At 47.3% G+C, this 13,275-nt stretch overlaps 1 protein-coding gene across 3 annotated transcripts in view; it reads right to left on the reverse strand.

Moving 5' to 3' along the window:
- Positions 1–3,433: 3,433 nt before the first annotated feature.
- The window catches only part of LOC128694510 (glyoxylate/hydroxypyruvate reductase A), a 373,487-nt gene continuing 363,645 nt past the window's right edge, over positions 3,434–13,275 (reverse strand). For all 3 annotated transcript variants that reach the window (XM_070098023.1, XM_070098024.1, XM_070098025.1), the window contains one exon: positions 3,434–4,912. In XM_070098023.1, coding sequence (XP_069954124.1) covers positions 4,775–4,912 — 138 coding nt within the window. In that variant the 3' untranslated portion in view covers positions 3,434–4,774. The remainder of the gene's footprint in view (positions 4,913–13,275) is intronic.

Consider the following 13,275-nt stretch of genomic DNA (forward strand, 5'->3'; position numbering starts at 1 on the left):
CCAGAAGGTTTGAGACACAGGATTTGCCTTCCGTGAATCCGTGCTGGTTGGCATTTATACTCCTGTTCCGTTCCAGGTGCTCCACCACTCTCCTCCTGATAATCTTCTCCATAATTTTGCATACTATACACGTCAATGACACAGGTCTATAGTTTAGTGCCTCTTTTCTGTCTCCTTTTTTAAAAATGGGAGCTACATTTGCCGTCTTCCATACCTCAGGTAGTTGCCCAGTTTCCAGGGATGACTCAAGAAATCGTAATGACACGATTGCAAATAAACCATACCCCCGGCCGGGATTGAACCCGCGGTCATAGAGTCTCAAAACTCCAGCCCGTCGTGTTAGCCACTAGACCAGCTAGCCACAATAAGATTCATCCAACTAGGTATATTTCTACACCATAGGAAAGTTAGCACAGGCATTTGTGGTCACAGAGGTGCCTGTGCTAACTTTCCTATGGTGTAGAAATATACCTAGTTGGATGAATCTTATTGTGGCTAGCTGGTCTAGTGGCTAACGCGACGGGCTGGAGTTTTGAGACTCTATGACCGCGGGTTCAATCCCGGCCGGGGGTATGGTTTCCAGGGATGTGTTGAAGATTGTGGTAAGTGGCACGCACAACATATCTGCTCCCTCTCTAAGGACCCACGGGGAGATGTCCGGTCCCATTGCCTTTGAGGTATCGATGTCCCTTAGCAGTTTCTTCACCTCCTCCTCATCTGTATGTATGTCGCCCAACACTTGTTGGTGTATTCCTTGCTGGTGTCCCCATCTGGTCTGTCCCCCCAGAGTCCTTCCTGTCTCTACTGTAAATACTTCCTTAAATCTCGTGTTGAGCTCCTCACATACCTCTTGATCGTTTCTTGTGAGTTCTCCACCTTCTTTCCTCAGCCTTATCACCTGGTCCTTGACAGTTGTCTTCCTCCTAATGTGGCTATACAGCAGTTTCGGGTCAGATTTGACTTTCGATGCTATGTCGTTTTCATACTGTCGCTGGGCCTCCCTCCTTATCTGTGCATACTCGTTTCTGGCTCTTCTACTAATCTCCTTGTTTTCCTGGGTCCTATGCCTCCTGTACCTTTTCCATTCTCTGTTGCACTTAGTTTTTGCCTCCCTACACCTTCGGGTAAACCAAGGACTCGTTTTGGTCTTCCTATTATTTCTGTTTCCCTTGGGAACAAAACTTTCCTCTGCCTCCTTGCACTTTGTTGCCACATATTCCATAATCTCGTTTACTGATTTTCCTACCATTTCTCTGTCCCACTGAACCTCCTGCAGGAAGTTTCTCATACCTGTGTAGACCCCCCTTTTATAGTTTGGCCTGTCCCCTTCAGTTCCTGTTACCTTCTCCACTTGTAACTCTACTATATAGTCAAAACTCAGAACCACATGATCGCTAGCTCCAAGGGGCCTCTCGTAAGTGATGTCCTCAATGTCTGAACTGCTCAGGGTGAACACAAGATTCAGTCTTGCTGGCTCAACCTCCCCTCTCTCTCTGGTTGTGTCCCTGACATGTTGATGCATGAGGTTTTCAAGTACCACATCCATCATCTTGGCTCTCCATGTTTCGGGACCCCCATGTGGCTCCAGGTTTTCCCAGTCGATCTCCCTGTGGTTGAAATCGCCCATTACCAGTAACTTTGCTCTGCTCGAGTGAGCTCTTCTTGCCACCTCAGCCAGTGTGTCCACCATCACCCTGTTGTTTTCTTCGTACTCCTCTCTTGGCCTCCTGCAGTTCTGTGGTGGGTTGTACATCACTCCAATGACTACTTTATGTTCTCCGGACTGAATTGTACCTACAATGTAGTCTCTTTCTCCAATCATGTCCATGCCTTCCATTTCCTCAAATCCCCATCGGTGTTTTATGAGCAGTGCAACCCCTCCTCCCGCTCTACTCCTTCTATCTTTCCTCAGGATCTGATATCCTGTTGGGAAGATTGTGTCTGTTATTGTCTCAGCGAGTTTTGTTTCTGTGACTGCTATGATGTCTGGGGATTTTTCACTGATTCTTTCATTCCACTCCTCATGTTTATTCGTTATTCCATCCGCGTTTGTGTACCAAACCTTTAGTTTCTTTTCTATCATTGTGGTCATGCAAGAATATTGGGGTTGGGGGAGCGAGAGCCTTGGTGGGGGCCTATATGGGGCTGTGGTGTAGGTGGGGTTTGTGTTGATGGGGGTGGGGTCAGAATGCCCATAAGGGACAGCTGTTGGGGTGAGGTTTGTGATATGGGGGTTGGTGGCAGAGGGAACAGTGAGTGGGTTGTAGTATAGGTTGCTCAGTTGCGTTGGGAATGTCGCGGGTGGAGTCTTTTGGTGGGAGATTCTGTGGGGTGTGTTTGCCCTTCCTCCTGTGTCTGGGTCCTGCTCATTTTCATTGCTTCTCGTTCCTCCTTGCGTCTCTGTACCCTCTCTTTCAGTGTAGTCCTTTCTTCTTGTGTTCTGTCGCGGTCGAGGTATACTCTCTGGTACCCCTCTTTGTCCCTCAATCTTGCTTTCTCTTGCAGAATCCTGGTTCGAACTGATTCTTCCTTGAAAGTTACTCTGACAGGCCGTATCCTTCCACTCGCAAACCACCCAATTCTCTGAAAAATTGTCACCTGGGTCATATTGCCCTCCCCTATTGTTTTCATGATGCCTTCAATCATTTTTTTCTCCTCCTGTTTTATTTCTTCAAGTTGGCCCCCTTGGCTTCTTGGAGCCCGTACACAAAAACTGACCTCGCCCTTTCCTCCTCCCACTGAGTCTCCATCTGCTTCCTCTGAGGCATTTTATTTCCTTCCATTGACATGTTCTTGCCTTCAGTCCCTGTCATATCTGAAACTTCTATTCTCAGTGAACTGTCTTTCCTGACCAGCTGTCCCTTGCTACTGCAGTTGGCTGTTAGAATCTCTGCATATAGCATACCTTCATTGTCTTCGGACCTGTCGTTTGATCTTAGTGTGCTCATCGTCTTTTCCCTGGCCCCACGTGGGTCTGATAGGGCTTTCGTGTACAGCATGTCTCCGTTGTTGCTTACCGTCTCCTTGTCTGTGCCTGACTTTGAATTTCCTGATGTCACATCTGAATTTTCATTTGTCTCTCTAATCTGTTTCAGGCTTTGCAGTTTCTCTTCTAAGCACTGTATCCTAGCTTCTGCTGCTAAGACCTGTACTTCCCACTTCCTGCACTCTTCAGCTATCCGCTCCTCCATTTTCTTACCAAGCTCTACTATCTGTGTGTGTGTGTGTGTGTGTGTGTATACATATACGCAAGACAACCACTGTGACTAATAGTGAAATTCCAAGTGCTTTAGTGATTTCTCACTTTTCAAGAACAGTAGTAAGAGAAAAGCAGAAGACTTATAAAATTGAGATATCACCTCACGGTTACATCTGACATTACACCTGTACCATTATGATGAGGGTGGGATGTCAAGGACTTGTCAAACATACCTTAAATTCTTCCCAAATTTTATTAATTATTAACAAATCTTATTTGTATTACTGTAAATCAATATTCATATTAAAATCAAAACTACTTTCACGAAGCTTGATTCATCTATATTTCTCTTAGCCATAGATCTGGCTGATGCAACTTTCTCGGCTTTTTGAAGATGAATTGGATGGTTAAAATCTATCACATGAATAAACAGAGGATTAGACTTGTCCAGTTCTAATGCTATAGTATTTATGTTGTAAATATACATATACATTTACATATGTATAAAAGGTACACAGTCTACAATAAGACAACATAATAAGTGCTCTTACGAGATTTGAAGTAGATGATACATATTAACACTCAGGTCGTCTACAGCCTCTGGGTGGGAGACGACCTGGGTAACCTTAATCAGCACTCAGGTCGTCTCCAGCCTCTGGGTGGGAGACGACCTGGGTAACCTTAATCAGCACTCAGGTCGTCTCCAGCCTCTGGGTGGGAGACGACCTGGGTAACCTTAATCAGCTATTATTCACCAGGAACACTGGTTCTAAGAAGTTAACATCAAACATTCTACTGCTGCCTTGCATGTAGTGTGCTGACTTCATATTTCCAGTGACTCTCCGTTCTGCAACATTCTGTCTCATCTTTCAGAGTGAAGACACAGTACTATCCAGCTCTAGGACTTGTCTTAGTAAAAGTATTTCTTAAAGTTTATTCTGCATTGTTCACTGGCAACCTTTTAAATCCTAAAATGTGTTGCTTTGTAACGATCAAAAGCAGCTGGAGTTGTAGATGGTGTTTAACATTTTACTGAGAACAAAAACATGTTAAATATTTCTGAAGAATTCCCTAACACACAAACACATCCTTTCAACGAATCTCTTATCTTGTCTAACATAATTTTGCGACAAATCATAATCATAAATTCTTAAATTTCTTTCAATTTTTTTTTGGTGTTGTAATACACATAACATCCAGTTTTTTTTTAATATATAGCATTTTAATGTATGAGTTTTGAATGGGGAGGAAAGTACATATTTTTATACATCCTAAATCTCCTGATCACTTCAATGTTACTTACACAAAGTGTATATATGAAGAATTCTGTGCTACAGTTTATGGAAAGTTGGTGTTTACACACACATCATCAGGAAACAACTCACATGATGGTAAAAACTGGGAAACTTTCTGTCTTTTTCGACCTCCGTCTAAGGTCCTCTTTTGTAGAATACAGTTAATAAAGAATCTTTGGATTCTAATAATGAGAAGAAAGAGGATTTAAGCCTGAGGTCGAAAAATTACAAACTATTTTTTTTCTCTCTTTATGTTCATTCTGAAATTCTGCTTACCAAGTTAATAGCCTCTACTGAAGTCTATTGTTCCACTTATCGAGTTGCCTTGTAAAAAGTCTTGGTAGTTCCTTGAAAATGCATCAGCAATATCTTCAGGACGAAAAACAACCACTGCAGCCGTATGAGGAGTCAAAATACACTGAAACAAAACTTAACATTAATTCTAAAATTAATGCAACTTTAATTATTAATTTATTCCAGATAAATAACCATAATTTAAAACTATAAATTTATTTGAAATTAATAGCCGTTGTGGAGTTAAAAGATAAAGAATCACACATAAAGTGGGAGTTGTCACAGTTGTTCTTTGCTGATGACACTGTGCTCTTGGGAGATTCTGAAGAGAAGTTGCAGAGATTGGTGGATGAATTTGGTAAGGTATGTAAAAGAAGAAAACTAAAAGTGAATACAGGAAAGAGTAAGGTTATGAGGATAGCAAAAAGATTAGGTGATGAAAGATTGGATATCAGATTGCAGGGAGAGAGTATGGAGGTGGTGAATGTATTCAGATATTTGGGAGTGGACGTGTCAGCGGATGGGTCTATGAAAGATGAGGTGAATCATAGAATTGATGAGGGGAAAAGGGTGAGCGGTGCACTTTGGAGTCTGTGGAGAAAAAGAACTTTGCCCTTGGAAGCAAAGAGGGGAATGTATGAGAGTATAGTTATACCAACGCTCCTATATGGGTGTGAAGCATGGGTGATGAATGTTGCAGCGAGGAGAAGGCTGGAGGCAGTGGAGATGTCATGTCTGAGGGCAATGTGTGGTGTGAATATAATGCAGATAATTCGTAGTTTGGAAGTTAGGAGGAGGTGCGGGATTACCAAAACTGTTGTCCAGAGGGCTGAGGAAGGGTTGTTGAGGTGGTTCGGACATGTAGAGAGAATGGAGCGAAACAGAATGACTTCAAGAGTGTATCAGTCTGTAGTGGAAGGAAGGCGGGGTAGGGGTCGGCCTAGGAAAGGTTGGAGGGAGGGGGTAAAGGAGGTTTTGTGTGCGAGGGGCTTGGACTTCCAGCAGGCATGCGTGAGCGTGTTTGATAGGAGTGAATGGAGACAAATGGTTTTTAATACTTGACGTGCTGTTGGAGTGTGAGCAAAGTAACATTTATGAAAGGGTTCAGGGAAACCGGCAGGCCGGACTTGAGTCCTGGAGATGGGAAGTGCAGTGCCTGCACTCTGAAGGAGGGGTGTTAATGTTGCAGTTTAAAAACTGTAGTGTAAAGCACCCAAATAACCCGCACATAAAAGAGAGAAGCTTACGACGACGTTTCGGTCCGACTTGGGCCATTGACAAAGTCACACTAACAGAGGTGGAGCAGGACGGCTATATATAGGCAGGAAGAGGTGGTGGTAGTAGTAGTAGTAGTAGTAGTAGTAGTAGTACAAGAATTGTATATAATACAGACAGGATGAAATTAAGACACATGCACAACACCCGGGCATCCCCATCGTAGACGTTTCGCCATCCAGCCAGCCACTGGATGGCGAAACGTCCACAACAAAGACAGCCAGACGCCGCACATGTGTCTTAATTTCAACAGTAGTTGTAGTAGTAGTAGTAGAAGAAGAAGAGGTAGTAGTAGTGGTAGTGGAAGAAGTGGGAAATAAGGAAGACGAGCCAGTCAAATACAAAGGAAGGGGAGCACTGCAAGAGAGCTAGATGCCCACAGAGGGAGAGCAAGCGCACAGAGGTGCGTGAAAGGGGAAGTGGTGAAATAAAATAAAGGAAGAAGGAACAGAAACACGAGACAGGAGAGAGAAAGACAACCCAGAGGAGAAAAGGAGAGAGGAAAGGGGAAGAGGAAGAAGAAAAAGAAAGAGAAAAAGTGAGGATTCAGGTTAAGTCACGGGTGTTCTGAAGTTTGGAGCATTTTACAATGTAGTGGGAGAGGAAGGCATCTACAGAGACGAAGCCAGGGCTAAGGTTCATACAAGGAAAGTTGTGTATTAGAGAGGATTCAACTAGACGGCGACTGTTCGAGTTGGAAGTAGGGAAGACAGTTTTAGCAGAAGACCAGTCAATAGGATGGCTATGATCTCTGACGTGACAGAAAAGAGCATTGTTAGTGTCGGCAAGCCTAACACTATTTTTGTGCTCCCTAAGTCTGTCAGAAAGAGATCGACCAGTTTCTCCGAAGTATTGAAGAGGACAGGAGGAGCAAGCAATAGAGTAGACACCAGGAACGTCTGTAGAGGGAGGAGAGGTATGAACGAGATTAGTGCGAAGAGTGTTAGTCTGGCGGAAGGTAAGCTTGATGTCTAAGGGACGGAGAGAATTGTTGAGATTAGAAAGACCGGAAATGTAGGGAAGGCAGAGGATAGAAGAGTTCCCATGAGTAGAGAGTTTGGGAGAGAAGAAATTGCGTTTAGCACGTGAGAGGGCAGAGTCTATGAAATGGGAATGGTAGCCAAGACGGGAGAACGAATTATGAAGAGTGGAAATTTCTGATGGAAGGAACTGAGGATCACAGATGCGGAGGGCACGGAGAAAGAGGGAGATAAGAACACTTTTCTTGACAGGGGAAGCATGATAGGAAAAGTAGTGAATGTACATGCCACTGTGCATAGGTTTACGGTAAACGGAAAAGAAAAAACCTGTATCTGAGCGGTGGACATGGACATCAAGGAAAGGAAGTAAGGAATTTGATTCCCATTCAGCTTTAAACTTAATGGAAGGGGCAAGATTGTTAAGAGCTTCAAGAAAAGGTTGGAAGAGACTGGAGTCATGAGGCCACAGAGCAAAGATGTCATCCACATAGCGGAGCCAGAGTGAAGGTTGCACATCGAGGGTAGGAAGAAGAACAGTCTCGAAGTATTCCATGTAAAGATTAGCAAGGACAGGAGAGAGAGGAGAGCCCATAGCGACACCGAAGGTTTGAGAATAATATTTCCCTTGGAAGGAAAAGGAGTTAGAGTCCACACAGAGGCGGATCAGATCAAGAAAGACATCAGTGGGGATAGGGAGATGAAGAAACCCTTCATGGGCCTTCTCTCTAAGGAAATCAAGGACATCATCAAGAGGGACATTGGTGAAGAGGGACTCAACGTCAAGACTAAGCATCTTACAGGTTGGGAGAGAGCGAACCCGTTCAATGAAGTCTTGAGAGTGACGGAGGTGGGCAGGAGAAAAAGTACCAAGAAAGGGAGTGAGGGTTTTGGCCAGCCAAGAAGCAAGAGAATAAGAGACAGAACCTCTAGAGGATATGATAGGACGAAGAGGAATATCAGGTTTATGAGTTTTGGGAAGGCCATAGAAATAGGGAAGAGAGGGACAGATGACACGAAACCGTTGAACAAGGTCAAAGTCAGGAGGACAGAGGTCGGAGAGAGTCCTTAGTTTTTTGTTTTTTGTTTCTGTCACGTCAGAGATCATAGCCATCCTATTGACTGGTCTTCTGCTAAAACTGTCTTCCCTACTTCCAACTCGAACAGTCGCCGTCTAGTTGAATCCTCTCTAATACACAACTTTCCTTGTATGAACCTTAGCCCTGGCTTCGTCTCTGTAGATGCCTTCCTCTCCCACTACATTGTAAAATGCTCCAAACTTCAGAACACCCGTGACTTAACCTGAATCCTCACTTTTTCTCTTTCTTTTTCTTCTTCCTCTTCCCCTTTCCTTTCTCCTTTTCTCCTCTGGGTTGTCTTTCTCTCTCCTGTCTCGTGTTTGTGTTCCTTCTTCATTTATTTTATTTCACCACTTCCCTTTCACGCACCTCTGTGCGCTTGCTCTCCCTCTGTGGGCATCTAGCTCTCTTGCAGTGCTCTCCTTCCTTTGTATTTGACTGGCTCGTCTTCCTTATTTCCCACTTCTATCACTACCACTACTACTACCTCTTCTTCTTCTACTACAACTACTGATGAAATTAAGACACATGTGCGGCGTCTGGTTGTCTTTGTTGTGGGCGTTTCGCCATCCAGTGGCTGGCTGGATGGCGAAACGTCTACGGTGGGGATGCCCGGGTTTTGTGCATGTGTCATTTCATCCTGTCGGTATTATATACAATTCTTGTACTACTACTACTACTACTACTACTACTACTACTACCTCCACCTCTTCCTGCCTATATATAGCCGTCCTGCTCCACCTCTGTTAGTGTGACTTTGTCAATGGTCCAAGTCGGACCGAAACGTCGTCGTAAGCTTCTCTCTTTTATGTGCGGGTTATTTGTGTATCGTTCCAGTCACGGTATTGTGACTTTTTGTTATTTATTTGTGTAAAGCACTCTTCTGGCAAGACAGTGATGGAGTGAATGATGGTGAAAGTTTTTCTTTTTCGGGCCACCCTGCATTGGTGGGTCACCCTGCCTTGGTGGGTCACCCTGCATTGGTGGGACACCCTACCTTGGTGGGCCACCCTGCCTTGGTGGGCCACCCTGCCTTGGTGGGCCACCCTGCATTGGTGGGACACCCTGCCTTGGTGGGCCACCCTGCCTTGGTGGGCCACCCTGCCTTGGTGGGCCACCCTGCCTTGGTGGGCCACCCTGCCTTGGTGGGCTACCTGCCTTAGTGGGCCACCCTGCATTGGTGGGCTACCTGCCTTAATGGGCCACTCTGCATTGGTGGGCCACCCTGCCTTGGTGGGCCACCCTGCCTTGGTGGGCCACCCTGCATTGGTGGGTCACCCTGCCTTGGTGGGCTACCTGCCTTAGTGGGCCACCCTGCATTGGTGGGCCACCCTGCCTTGGTGGGCCACCCTGCATTGGTGGGTCACCCTGCCTTGGTGGGTTACCCTGCCTTGGTGGGCCACCCTGCCTTGGTGGGCCACCCTGCCTTGGTGGGTTACCCTGCCTTGGTGGGCCACCCTGCATTGGTGGGACACCCTGCCTTGGTGGGCCACCCTGCCTTGGTGGGCCACCCTGCCTTGGTGGGCTACCTGCCTTAGTGGGCCACCCTGCCTTGGTGGGCCACCCTGCCTTGGTGGGCCACCCTGCCTTGGTGGGCCACCCTGCCTTGGTGGGTTACCCTGCCTTGGTGGGCCACCCTGCCTTGGTGGGCTACCTGCCTTAGTGGGCCACCCTGCATTGGTGGGCCACCCTGCCTTGGTGGGTTACCCTGCCTTGGTGGGCCACCCTGCCTTGGTGGGCTACCTGCCTTAGTGGGCCACCCTGCATTGGTGGGACACCCTGCCTTGGTGGGCCACCCTGCCTTGGTGGGCCACCCTGCCTTGGTGGGCCACCCTGCCTTGGTGGGTTACCCTGCCTTGGTGGGCCACCCTGCCTTGGTGGGCCACCCTGCCTTGGTGGGCCACCCTGCCTTGGTGGGTTACCCTGCCTTGGTGGCCCACCCTGCCTTGGTGGGCCACCCTGCCTTGGTGGGCCACCCTGCCTTGGTGGGTTACCCTGCCTTGGTGGGACACCCTGCCTTGGTGGGCCACCTTGCCTTGGTGGGCCACCCTGCCTTGGCGGGCCACCCTGCCTTGGCGGGACACCCTGCCTTGGTGGACCACCCTGCCTTGGCGGGACACCCTGCCTTGGCGGGACACCCTGCCTTGGTGGGCCACCCTGCCTTGGCGGGACACCCTGCCTTGGCGGGACACCCTGCCTTGGCGGGACACCCTGCCTTGGTGGGCCACCCTGCCTTGGCGGGACACCCTGCCTTGGTGGGCCACCCTGCCTTGGCGGGACACCCTGCCTTGGCGGGACACCCTGCCTTGGTGGGCCACCCTGCCTTGGTGGGCCACCCTGCCTTGGCGGGCCACCCTGCCTTGGTGGGCCACCCTGCCTTGGTGGGCCACCCTGCCTTGGCGGGCCACCCTGCCTTGGTGGGCCACCCTGCCTTGGTGGGCCACCCTGCCTTGGCGGGCCACCCTGCCTTGGTGGGCCACCCTGCCTTGGCGGGCCACCCTGCCTTGGTGGGCCACCCTGCCTTGGCGGGCCACCCTGCCTTGGTGGGCCACCCTGCCTTGGTGGGCCACCCTGCCTTGGTGGGCCACCCTGCCTTGGCGGGCCACCCTGCCTTGGTGGGCCACCCTGCCTTGGCGGGCCACCCTGCCTTGGTGGGCCACCCTGCCTTGGCGGGCCACCCTGCCTTGGTGGGCCACCCTGCCTTGGTGGGCCACCCTGCCTTGGCGGGCCACCCTGCCTTGGTGGGAATCGGCCAGTGTGTTAATAAAAAAATTAATAAGCCATTCATCATTATCTAGGTCGCCCCACGGAGCCTAAACGATGCTGATTTACTAATATAACTCCTCAAGGGAAGTTCCTTGATGTTGGAGTTTACCTGGAGTTTACCGGGAGAGGGTTTCGGGGGTCAACGCCCCCTCGGCCTGGTCTAAGACCAGGCCTCATGGTGGATCAGGGTCTGATCAATCAGGCTGTTACTGCTGGCTGCATGCAAGATGACGTGCGAACCACAGCCCGGTTGATTAGGTACTGACTTTAGGTACCTGTCCAGTGCCTGCTTGAAGACAGTCAGGGGTCTATTGGTAATCCCCCTTATGTATGCTGGGAGGCAGTTGAACAGTCTTGGGCCCCGGACACTTATTGTGTTGTCTCTCAGTGTACTAGTGGCGCCTCTGCTTTTCATATGGGGGAATGTTGCATCTCCTGCCGAGTCTTTTTGGAGTGATTTTCGTGTGCAAGTTTGGTACCAATCCCTCCAGGACCTTCCAAGTGTATATTATCATGTATCTCTCTCATGTGCGTTCGAGGGAATACAGATCAAGGACCTTCAACCATTCCCAGTAGTTTAGGTGCCTTATCGTACTTATCGTACACTCTCCAGGCCTGCAATGTCCCAGCTTTGAAAGGGGCCTTTGGTGTACAGCAGTATTCAAGCCTAGAGAGCACAAGCATCTAAGCGCTTGGCGTCCCTAGTTTTGAAGGTTCTCATCATGCATCCTATCATTTACCTAGCAGATGAGGTCTTTGATCTTTGAAGGCGAGATCCTCTGACATTATCACTCCCAGGTCCTTCACATTACTTTTTCGCTCTACTGTATGGTTAGAATTTGTCGTATACCCTGATACATTTTTAATTTCTGTATCTGAGTAGTTGAAATTTCTCCTCGCTGAACTTCATATTGTTTTGAGTGGCCCATTCGAATATTTGGTTGATGTACGCTTGGAGTCTTGTGGTGTCTTCGATGGAGGTCACTGCCATGGTGATCCGGGTATCATCCGCAAAGGAAGACACGGAGCTATGGCTTACATCTCTATGCCAGAAATGAGGGTGTGGAATAGAATGGGAGTGAGTACTGTGCCTTGTGGAACAGATCATTTTACCATGGCTGCCTCGGACTTTACTCTGTTTACTATTACTCTTTGTGTTCTATTTGTCAGGAAGTTATAGATCCATCTACCAACTTTTCCTGTTATTCCTTTATCACACATCTTGTGCACTATTACACCATGGTCACGCATGTCGTATGCTTTTGCGAAGTTTATGTATACTACATCTGTACTTTGTTTATTCTCTACAGTATTCAGGACCTTGTCATAGTGGTCCAGTAGCTGGGACAGGCAGGAGCGACTTGCTCTAAACCTGTGTTGCCCTGGGTTGTGTAACTGATGGGTATCTAGATGGTTGGCTATCTTGCTTCTTAGAACCCTTTCAAAGATTTTTATGATATGGGATGTTAGTGCTATATGTCTGTAGTTCTTTGCAATTGCTTTAATGCCACCTTTGTGGAGCGGGGCTATGTCTGTTGTTTTTAGTGTGTGTGGGATGACCCCTGTGTTCATGCTCCGTCTCCACAGAATGCTTAAGGCAAATAATAGGGGGTTCCTGTAATTCATAATGAACTCGGAGTTCCATGAGTCTGGGCCTGGGGCAGAGTGCATGTCATTTACTGTCTTTTCAAAGACTTATGGAGTTAGGATATTATCCGAGATTTTCGAGATGACCAAATTTTGGTTTCGTTCATAAAAAATTAATTTGGATTGTCGACCCTTAGTCTGAGTAGCGCCTCGCTGAACACTGAATCATATTGGCACCTTAGTATCTCACTCATTTTTTGCCTGTCATTTGTGTATGTCCCATCTCACCTAAGCAGGTGTCCAATACTGGATGTCGTTTTCCCCTTAGATTTGGCATAAAAGAAGTATTTTGTTTTTTAATTAATTTTCTTTATGGCTTTTAGTTCTTCCTGTGATTCTTGTCTCCTGTAAGATTCCTTCAGATTAAGTTCGATACTTGCAATTTCATTGACCAGTGCTTTCCTTCGTATTTCAGATATATTGGCCCCTCTCAGTAGCTCTGTGTCTCTTCTCCTTCTTCTACATAGGGAGCATCTCTCTCTTTCTAGTTTGCATCTTCTCTTTCTTTTTCATAATGGAATGTGTCTTGAGCAGATCTCAAGAACTACAGAATTTATTTTTTCAACGCAAATGTTTGGATCTGTGTTGTTCAGGATTTCTTCACAGCTTGTTTCACTTAGGACATGGTTGACTTGATCCCATTTTATGTTTTTGTTATTGAAATTGATTTTCGTGAAGAGACCTTCATGACTCCTCACATTTTGCTGGTCAGGAGCCCTGTGCGTACATGTATGCATCTCTAT

The sequence above is a fragment of the Cherax quadricarinatus genome, chromosome 60 (genome assembly GCF_038502225.1).
Source record: "Cherax quadricarinatus isolate ZL_2023a chromosome 60, ASM3850222v1, whole genome shotgun sequence".
Classification (NCBI taxonomy): Eukaryota; Metazoa; Arthropoda; class Malacostraca; order Decapoda; family Parastacidae; genus Cherax; species Cherax quadricarinatus.